General features: G+C 43.2%; 1 protein-coding gene across 1 annotated transcript; it reads right to left on the reverse strand.

The window, feature by feature from the left end:
- Positions 1-2,418: 2,418 nt before the first annotated feature.
- VMA21 (vacuolar ATPase assembly factor VMA21) lies at positions 2,419-9,004 on the reverse strand. Its single transcript, XM_059483136.1, is given in 4 exon segments — positions 2,419-5,746; positions 7,228-7,337; positions 8,894-8,955; positions 8,957-9,004. Coding segments are annotated over 4 exon segments (363 nt in total). The 3' UTR covers positions 2,419-5,603.
- Positions 9,005-10,847: the final 1,843 nt, after the last annotated feature.

The following is a 10,847-nucleotide window of genomic DNA, read 5'->3' on the forward strand; positions in this document are numbered from 1 at the left end:
AGCTACACATCAAAGACTCATTCCCTGAAACGAGCAGCATTCCAGTTGATCTCTAACATTAGCAGAGCCACACTAATGACTTAAGCATGGTAAGAAAAACTGCATCTTGAGGATGAAGAATGCAAAGGTATTAAACATCTCCTCCATGGTGCCTGCAGCATGGGCCTACACCCACAGAAGTGTTTGCTCTTAATCTCCGACTGCTATTACTCTCACTCATAAATCCTTCTTCAATTACAAACAGTTTTAATTAATAACATACCCCCTGTGCCTATGCCCTGAGCTATTTCCACTTAAACTATTAAACCAGTGTCTCATGTGGCAACTAAAAGCAGCAACAGCTTTTTTGCAGGCCTGTGAGCAGTCTGTACTGTGTTCAGAGCACAGCTGCAGGTAAGCAGCTGATCACCCCTCCAAACAGTGGGAATCATCTCAGCAAGAACCATCCAAAGCTGGTAGGACAAAAGGGTTGTGAAGCATGACAGCAAACCTGCACTAAAAAAATCTCCATCCCAGGCATTCAGCCAGCCAGTCCCCAAATTAACTACTCAACTTTCCTAGCTTTTCACCCTGTGCATCCTTCCCCATAAAACTTCCCAGTCTGTATCCCTGCCTTTTGAAACAGGACCTCAATTGGCTCTGTCTCATGGTTTCAGAACTGGGACACCAGCACCTAAAAAAGCTGCTTTCTACAGGAATCCACATGCATCTTCTCCATCCTTTTTCTTACTGCCTTAGGTTCAAACAGAGCTCAAGTCCCAAGAGCTTACCTCCATTTCCTCTTTTACAACTACAGCTCAGCATTGTAACACAACACTGCTTCTCCTAACAAAGAGAATCAAGCTGTATGCCAACAGCTCAGAAATTCAGACACTGGTGTACCTTCAGATAAGAGAATGACTCTGGGGGCCCTGAATCACACAGCAATTTCTTCTTCCAAGACCCATTCAAGCACCTGAAGGCCTCCTCTTACAGGGACACAAGAAGCTCTGCTTTCTGTCACCTTCAAACAAGCAGCTTCTGTATTACTCTTAAACTGACAGTTGATTGTAGCTAATGGAACATTAGAGTGGCAGTTGCTCTTTGGTATTTTTAAAGAAATATTTACACTCCAAGGGTTTGACCATGCCCTATGAGATGACTCAGAACCAGTAACAATGCAGGTTTGTACAAGACAAAGTAAATAAATGTGTCCCAGATCTCACATAGCAAAGCTGTCAACCTATGAAAAACTTTAGTTGGAAGCATAAAATGGAATTAGCTTACTATTTCGTATTATTTACATTCAATATTACAGACCAATGGTTATGCACAATCCCTTGAAAAACAGTGGAATAAACATTTCAAAACAAAACATTTGGTGCCTCTGCCATCATATATCAAGCCATGCTAGCACATTCCAGCCCTCACCCCACCTCCCCAAATCACTCCTTTGGGCTGCACCCTCCCTACACGTGCCATACCCAAAATCTGGTATTTTGTAATACCACAAAGTATGGCTCAGTTGGTTATTTAAGGGCCCTTTGCTGTCTCATCTCTTACTCACCTTGACTAGTACAACCACAGCCCTGCCTGATGCTCTCAGTGCACCCTGTCCAGCTGCCAGGGCTGTCAGAAGCCTGAGCACATTTTGTTGAACTAGAGCAGTCACAGCAGGCTAAACCCCACCAAACTTGCAGTAACACCAAACATTTTATTGTTCACCAATGCACGAGGTGAGAAGAGAATTTCTCAGTGAGAACCACACCCTCCCCTGGCCCATCAGTGATCAGGCAGCACAGCCTGCCCTCTGCCTGAGGGTGAAAATAGCACAGGAGCTTGGGCCTTTGGAGGGCAGGGCTGGTTTTGTGTTTGGCTGTTTCTTGGGGTTTTGTTTTTTTTTAATGATGAGTGTTATTACTAGGACCTTTCTTACAATGCAAGAAACAGGTAGGCAGTGTTTTGTTTCAAATATACTATAAACACTGTTTCAAGTTCATATACCTTAATCAGTGATAATTCCTGTTAGCAGCATGATCACCAGCACCACCATTTGCTCTGGACACTTCTTATTCAGTGCTGGCAGTTAATAAGGAGTTTAGTCGGGCATCCCTAAGCACAAACCAAAGCTGCTCACTCACCTGCACAGTCACAGCCTGGGTACCTACCACCACAGTGTCCTGCAGGCATTTGAAAAAACGAGATATTAAGTACAGAAGACAAAAACTAATGAAAAGTCACTCATTTCCCACTTCCCAATATACTGTCTATTCACTCTTGGAAAATGTTCTGGAAAATTTCTGTTAAAATCTGTCTTGAGGTATTTGCTCACAGTGAAACACAACTGCTTGCTTTAGCTAAATTAATTGTCAACCTATACAAACACAGGATAGACCATTGAGTGAGAGAGAACTGTGAAGTACTGAGGGACTTATGTAGACAGTTTTCCCAGTTGTCTTTTTAAGAGCTGTCTCAAATCCATTCCTAGTAGTAAAATTAACAAGCTTATAGCACCACTTTAGAATACCACACTGTTAAAAAGTTTACATCACCAGTCTATAGAAAATAAAAAAATCGAACCAAGAAGAATGCTGATCTCTCCACAACTTTTATCAGTTTAAATGTGGTGGGCTGACCTTGGCTGGGCACCAAATGCCCATCAAAATCCTGGTAACACTCCCCTTTCTAGCTGGATGGGGACAGAAAATGTAACAAAAGGCTCCCGTGTTGAGAAAAGCACAGGGAAGTAATTTACTAATTACAATCATGGGAAAAACAGACCCAGTTTGAGGAAATTAATTTATTACCCATCAAATCAGAACAGGGTGATGTTAAATAAAACCCCCTTCCCCCCAGCACTTCCTTCTTCCCAGAACTTTATTCCCAAGTTCTCTACCTCTCCCCACAGTGGCAGAGGGGGACAGGGAATGGGTGTTGTGGTCAGCTCTTCACACAGTTCCTGCCCTCCTTGCTCCCCAGGACAGTCCCTCACAAACTGCTGAGTGTGGGTTCCTCCCACAGGGTGCATCTTCAGGAGCAGAGTGCTCCAGAGTGGCTCTCCACTGCTGGCAGGGAGGAGGGGACACAATGCTCCCCATGGAGCTCCCTGGGCTCCACGGGGACAACCCTTCACGGGCTGTTTTCATTGCAGCCCTTCCCTGAGGGATTGTTCCCACTCAGAAGCACAGGCAGCATCAAACCAGCACCTGGCTCTGGCTGGGCAGACTCAGGCAGTGCCTCTTTTCTCACCAGGAATGTTGTGGTGGATCAAAGCATTACCTTCAGAGATCTCCCAATGGATGGATTAATGCTCAGCTCGTACCCCCAACTGCTGAGACATTACAGTGCCTGCATGTACAGCAGAGTCCAAACTTGTCAGATTTTCTAAACTCAACAGTTATAATAAAGAATTATTTTCCTGTTATCTCTAGGAAATTAACTTTGTGTCTAGGGATTCTACTACATGAAACAAAATAGACACAGCACAGGACCCAGCTAATAGAGCATAACAGGTGTGTTCCCCTTGAAGTCAACATCTTAGGCTTCTGTAACATTCATTTTTTCTGCAATTCTCTTCTAGCACCAAATAAACATCTTTATTTCATAAGTGTAACTCTTAATTTATTCTCCACTGTGAATAAGTTAAAAAAAAAAAAAAGCTAAGCTATTGAGCAGGGCTATATATTTGTTTTAAGCTGTACTCTACACGTGGAATATTAAAGACATTCAAAAAGTGTTCAGCACATGTTGTTCACTGGATCTCATATTGCAGGGTAGGTCTTTATTAAAAGGCAATATTTGTTCCACAAGGTACACATCAGACACTGGAGAACAGGAAGCCAATTGCCCATGTACAAACTAACTTTGCACTTCAAGTACTCTGAGAAGATTCTCCAGTTTGCCAGCAGCAACCTGACAAGGGGGCTCTGGATGAGGAAAGGTAACACGGCAGAAACAAAGAGTAAAAACTGATTTGCATTAGTGTGTCATGGTGCATATGCTTGTGCACACCTGGGACTGGGGTGGACAGGACAGGAATGAGGCTTGGGGACATAATTCTCAAGCCACTGGGCACAGATAACCAATTTTTGCCTCATTTATACCTAAGTTTTACACAGACACATGCAGCACCAAAACCACGCCAAGCCCTGTATTAAGCAAAAAACTTCCAAGAAAGGCTAAACTAATACAATAAACTGGAGAATTCAAATTAACAGAATGGCCTCAGGCACAGCAGCTTAACAGCCATCATTAGGGTTAAGAAAATTTGCTTTGCTGGAATTTTAGGAAAAATGTTTTAGCCAGAGATTAAATAGCTTGCTAACAACAGCACAACAGTGAAATGAAATTCATGTTATCTTACAGCACAAAAATCTCACTAAGGTTTGACTACAGAAGTTCTACACAAAACCAAGGAAAAAAGAAAACAATCAACATATTGTACCATTTCACAGTGTACAAGTAAGTAGTTATGAAGAGAAGTCAATTTTCCATGTGGTCATTTTTGTGTCCTCTGTTTCAAAAAGAACACCATTTGCAGACAACTACAGCTTGTTTTCTCTTGCTCCTTCCCCTACCAGCCATTACAGCAGCTTATAACTGCTACTGACATTGCTTTACCACAAGAAATCCAAGTGCACACTTCAGCAAATATCAAGGAGATACATACCTGTCCAAAGACATACAAAAAAATATGCTATGCCCTTTCCTTTGCATTACCAGGATAAACTGTAGAAAAGGAGAAAGATGAGCAATGTGTAATACCAGTCCTCCCAAAAGGAAATTAAAGATTGAATTTTACACTGCAATAAAAATATATTTGAAAAAAAAATTGTACTTCACATTAGAAAGACATCACCTGAGTTTCTAAACAATTCTGGTTTTGAAATTACTTCTAAATACAGAAATACATTAATTATGCCTATCCCACTGTGTTGGTTTGTGCTGGGATAGAGGTAGTTTTCTTCATAATAGCTACTATGGGGCTATGGTTTGAATTTGTACTGAAAACCAGCACACTTACATGTGCAGCTTTTGTTTTACTTATTAAACTATCTTTATCTTGACCCATGAGTTTTCTCACTTTGGTTTCCTGATTCCCCCACTCATCCCACTGAGGGGTCACAGTGAGTGAGCAGCATGCTGGCTGGAGTTAAATCACAACACATATAAATCAGGAAACTATTCACAGCAAAGTGAAATTCCATCTTTTACACTGTAGCTGCATAGTAAGTAGTGTAGCTTTTTTAAACAGCAGTTTAATTCCTTGAAAATGTAATGCTTGCTTCATGCCAATATTATTTTCAGAGCAAGCCAGAAAAATACTAGGCATGGCAAAAGGAGCTACAGGAGTTTTCAAAAGAATATAATTATTCCACTTTAATTGCAAGGTAAGGCCTCCTCTGCTCAACACAGTAGAAGCTGGCTAAAGAACAACTTCCATCACCATTACAGAAAACACCAGTACACAGTCAAGATGGGCACAAATCTTATTTTAACCACAACCGAGGCACCAGCCTCCTCTTAGTGCATGTGTATTACACATTTGGAAGAATGCTTTTCCTTCAGCTCACAAAAAATCTGCTTTTACAGTCTGTGGACACCAGACACGGAGGATCTTCACTTCAGTCCTGTTTGCCCTCGCGCCACTGCCGCGAGCCCTCGTTCCAGGCCACGTAAACAAAGAGAGCAAGCACCACATGGACAGTGACCACAGCTACTATGGCAGCATAGAAATAGCTGTCCCTGTCAGACATCCCCAAGGAACCTGAGAAAACAAAGAAAGAATATTAGTTATGAGCTAGGAACTCTGACATGGCAAGTCACAATTCTCCCTAAAGACCAAAGTTTCATTTGCTCCTGTATCAAAAGTCTGAGCTCAAAACGATTCACAGGAAACAATTCATTGGGACAGTTAAAGGCCTTGAAACCATTTCTGGAGGGAGCAAAGCATCACTGCAGTATTCAATATTTAAGATAAAATAACCTAGATTTGACATCACCAGCTTAGAGGTCTATAACATTCACTTTTTCTGATAGTACCTTCCAGCACCAAACAAACCTCAACATCCTTTTTTCCTAAATGTAACTCTCTTTGTGGGGCAATAACATGGGGGAGGGAGGTGGGAGGAAGAAGGGGGAGAATTCTGTAATAATTTGCCACTAAAACAGGAGAAAACAGTAGAAGAACAATTAAATTTAGAAGACTATTACCTTCTGTATTTAGACTGTAAAACAATAATGCCCACCAGCTAAGATTCATGAACGCCTCTCATATAAAATAAGCTTTCAAATATCGAAAGACCAAACACTGAAATATTGTTTCCCTTAATTAATTTAAAAAACCCAACAAAGTCTCCCCAAAAGCAAACAAAACCTACACATAACAGCACTCCAAAACCATCACCCTGCAAAGGCAATTCTTTCAGTGCCAACAGATCTTGCCATTAACTGACACAGCAAAGTTAAAGCTCAGCTTGCTGCCCCTCGAATTAAGAAAAAAAAGCTAAAAAGGATCTTGAAAGTTACTTAACTACCTTTGAGCCTTTGTGTACTACATACAGCAGTACAGCAGTACACACCAAAGGAGAATCATCTCAGAACAACTTGGTTACACACTCATAAACTGCTCATAAAGCAGCTGCTTTCTCCCTTCCTCCTCCCCACCTCTGAAGGAGAGCTTTCTAGAACTGCAGGAGGTGAGTATTAAAGCCTTGCAGAATCAGGACTACAACATGGCTGCTTGTTCAAACAAACAGCCATAATCTCTCTTCCTTTTTTTTTAATTGAAAGAAAGCTCCAGAAGCAACCACATTCAATATTTGAAATTGCATATAACTTGTTTAAATGCACACATTTCAAAAACAAAATATAAACCTCAGAAACAACATTATTCTGTCTCAAACACATGCTTAGTTTGCAATACCTACAGGAAACATAACTCTGATGATTCTGACAAAAGTCTTCTGCACAGTAATGTTAAACACCCTTTAGGTAAGGGGAATAATGCACTTCTATGCAATATAAATCACTGTATAACAAACAGCAAATTTTGGATTGCAGACCACAATGCAGGGAAAGATACATTGACCATTTATATAATTTTCTGTTCTAATTAAGACATTACAGGATCTTTTGTATATATATGGAAACAAATATTCAAAACAGGAAGAACAAAGATGCTATTAGAGGACTGTGCTTCTCCTGTTTTTTTGTAATAATAATGTTAATTGGCAGAAACAAAATTACCTTCAAATACATAAGCCTTTGATGAAAAATATAGCCCAACAGGTAATGTAATCATTAGAGCTGTGAAGAATAGAAGTGTTCTTAAAGTTGATGTTAATGAACCCTCATTTCTGAAATAAATAAGAGAAGTTATAGACAAAAGAAAATCACAATATATATGCCTGAAACAGGACAAGAACTTATTCCAAACAGAAGCTGATTACTTTTCAAGAACTGAGCAAGTGTATTGTTTGGAAGCAATAAAGACTGAAGTATGTATTTGTTGGCTGCAATAAAAATGAGAGTATTCAAAACAATGTAATGATTCTGCCAGTCTAAGCTCACAAAAAAAATAACAACTAAAATTAAAAATTAAATCTTTAGACTTTTCCCTGGTACTGTTTTGCAAGCATTATAACATATAGAGGTTATGTTAATATGTTTATCAGTGCATTACTGCATATTTATTAAATATCTAATATTAGTTACACATGCACATGTCATATGACAGTATCCTGCATTAAAACTTGCCAAGTTCCTTTTTTTTGGTAAAGTAACTACAAGTCCAGGAAAATGACAAATCCTACAGGCCAGGATAGAAAGGGAAGTACACTGAATGAATTTAACAGCTTACTACTCCAAGTTCCTTTTTATTAGGTCTTCTTCCTCTATTTAAAAATAATTTCTCAGCTTTTAACTAAGAAACTGGAATAAGTGTAGTTACAGTCACAACACAGACCCACTACACCAAAACTTTGCCTTCACAGACCTAAACCTGGAAGACCTTTGACAAGAGAGGGCTTATAAAATTTTATGTACTTGGTAGGGTCTCCTTGAACTTGACCTGCTAGAACAGGCGTTGTGTTTACAAAACACCACACACAGCCTGGTTCTGTGTGTTTCCACCAGTTCTCACTCACTCTGCCTGGCTGACTGCATTATTTTATGACTAAGTAAACATGTAAGACAAGCAATACCCTTCTGACTTTCAAAGATATGAGTCCTTAGGGACGTTGAAACACAAATATATATGGGTTTTTTTGGAGAAAAGGGGAAAAAATGGTTTTATCCTCTAACAGTTATGTGCAGCCATGCACAGCTTCTACACTGCAGCCAACAGCCCTGCTGGCTGCTCATGTGCTGCCATACATTTAGGCAGCTTTAAAAAAGAAAAACATCCGAATTCTTTTCCTTTATCAGCGTTTGCCTGAAGGACTGTCGGGGTGGAGGACAAAACCTCATTCAAAACTTCCCTGGGGAAATTAGAAACCATTCTATCAACACTTACCCACAGAAGAGTAAGATGACCTCCAGCTTATTAGCAAAGTTAAAAACTCCACTGCTGACAAATACTTTCCTTACACTGACATAATCTCATCGCTTCCCTACGCGGCAAAAACAAACATTCGCGTATAAGCTCAGCCGAGCTCGGCACGTGTCCCCACGGCCGGCGGCCGCCACGCTCGGCAGTGGGGGTGGCCCGGGGTTACACAGCGTGACCCAGGCCAACCGGGGCCCTCCTCATCCTCATCTTCCTCCTCCCGCTCCGGCTGCTCCGGGCCCGAGCCCCGCTCCCTCCCGCTCCTCCCCGGGGCTGCAGCCCCAGCGCGGGCTGATGGAGCCGGGCGCTCGGCCTTCTCCGCGCCCACCGCCCCCGGGCCCTTGTCCCGCCCTCCCCGAGACTCACGGCCTGAACTCGGCCACGGGCACGGCGCTGACGGGGCCCGGCCCGTACCGCTCCATCGCCGCCCGCCGCCGCCGCCTCGGCCCGCCGGAAACACCGGCTATGGGCGCGCATGCGCGCGGAGCACCGCCGCCGTCGCCATAGCAACCGTGGGGCTGGCGCGGCCTAGCGGTGGGAGGTGAGTACTGCAGCGGGACCGAGGGATAGAGAGTGAGGGATGGAGGGACGGAGAGACTGAGGGATGGAGGGACAGAGGGATGGAGGGACAGAGAGTGAGGGATGGAGGGACAGAGAAAGGGAGAGTGAGGGATGGAGGGACAGAGAATGAGGGATGGAGGAACAGAGAAAGGGAGAGTGAGGGATGGAGGGACAGAGAAAGGGAGAGTGAGGGGTGGAGGGACAGAGAGTGAGGGATGGAGGGACAGAGGGACAGAGAGAGTGAGGGGTGGAGGGACGGAGAGACAGAGGGATGGAGGGACAGAGGGATGGAGGGACAAAGAGAGTGAGAGATGGAGAGACAGAGAGTGAGGGATGGAAGGACAGAGGGACGGGGGCATAGAGAGTGAGGGATGGAGGGTCAGAGGGATGGAGAGACTGAGGGATGGAGGGAAGGAGAAATGGAGTGACTGAGGGATGGAAGGAAAGAGGGGTGGAGGGAAGAAGGGACAAGGAGGATGGAGGGAAGAAGGGACAAGACGCATGGAGGAATGGAGAGACTGAGGGATGGAAGGAAAGAGAGACTGAGAGACTGCGGGATTAAGGGAATGAGGAATGAAAGGACAAGAAAAATGGAGGGTTGGAGGGAAGGAGAGATGAATAGCCTGAGGGATGGAGGAAATGAGGAATGAAGGGACAGAGGAATAGAAGGATGCAGGGATGAAAGGACAGAGGGATGGAGGGATGGAAAGATGGAGGCACCGAGGGAAGGAGAGACAGAGGGACTGACCGATGAAGGAACAGAAGGATAGAATGATGGGGGCAAGAGAGATGTGACAATGGAGGGCAGCCTGGGACCTGGACTGCAGCAGTGGCTTCAGCTGGGCTTGAGCAAAGTCATCATCTCTACAGGGAAACTGCCCTGAGCAGGCTCACTGCCAGCTTGGAACAGTGGTGCCATCTGTGCTGCTTACAGGTGCTTTCCTTGAGAGAAAGAAACCGAGTGCTTGTGTATGGCAAAACTGCTGTCAGATGTCTTGGGTGAAGGCTGAGGCTTTCCAGGAAATGGCTGTGGTCTCAGAGCCAGCAAAACCTGTGGTATTGATGTTTTGATGAACTCATCAGTACAAAACACTTCAAATGAAATAACACAGGGCCAAGGCATTCTCTGAAAGGGACACTGCAAATTGTCTCTATGTCATCCTGTTAGGAGGGAGGCTTGTTCACTTAAAGGTTTTCTGCTCTCCTGCCACTAAATTGAAATTCCTTCTCCAGCCAAAGAAAAACATTCTGATCAAAATCTGAAAGAAACCATCCCCATCATAACTAACAGGTTCTGCAAATGAGAGTCCAAGGACTCCTGCAGAGTTCACTCTCCTCCAGCCTGATGAGCACTAAGCATTTCCAAGGTTATGCTCCGTTCAAGCTATTCATTCACATTCCTGCTGAAGCTACTTTGCTTAAATACTCACCAAAGGATGGACTTGAACCCAGCTTTCCAACAGAAGCCCAGAATATTACAGTCTGTGCTGTGCAATCAGTCTCATTTGCAGGGGAATTAATTGTTGACACTCAATGAACAGCTTTTGCAGGAAATAAAGCTTTGCAAGTTTCCAAAAAAACACTCTGGAAGCTGTTTAATTGATGCTGCCATTTCATTGAATCTCATATACTACAGTAATTACATATTTGCCCCTTTTATGGTAAAATCATGTTGATATCTTGCCACAGCCACACCAAACCTTAACTGTGTGAGTCACTAACTCCGCAGGACTCCTTCCTCATCTTTTCCAGCAGGGTG

This window comes from Ammospiza nelsoni, chromosome 15 (assembly GCF_027579445.1).
Source record: "Ammospiza nelsoni isolate bAmmNel1 chromosome 15, bAmmNel1.pri, whole genome shotgun sequence".
Classification (NCBI taxonomy): domain Eukaryota; kingdom Metazoa; phylum Chordata; class Aves; order Passeriformes; family Passerellidae; genus Ammospiza; species Ammospiza nelsoni.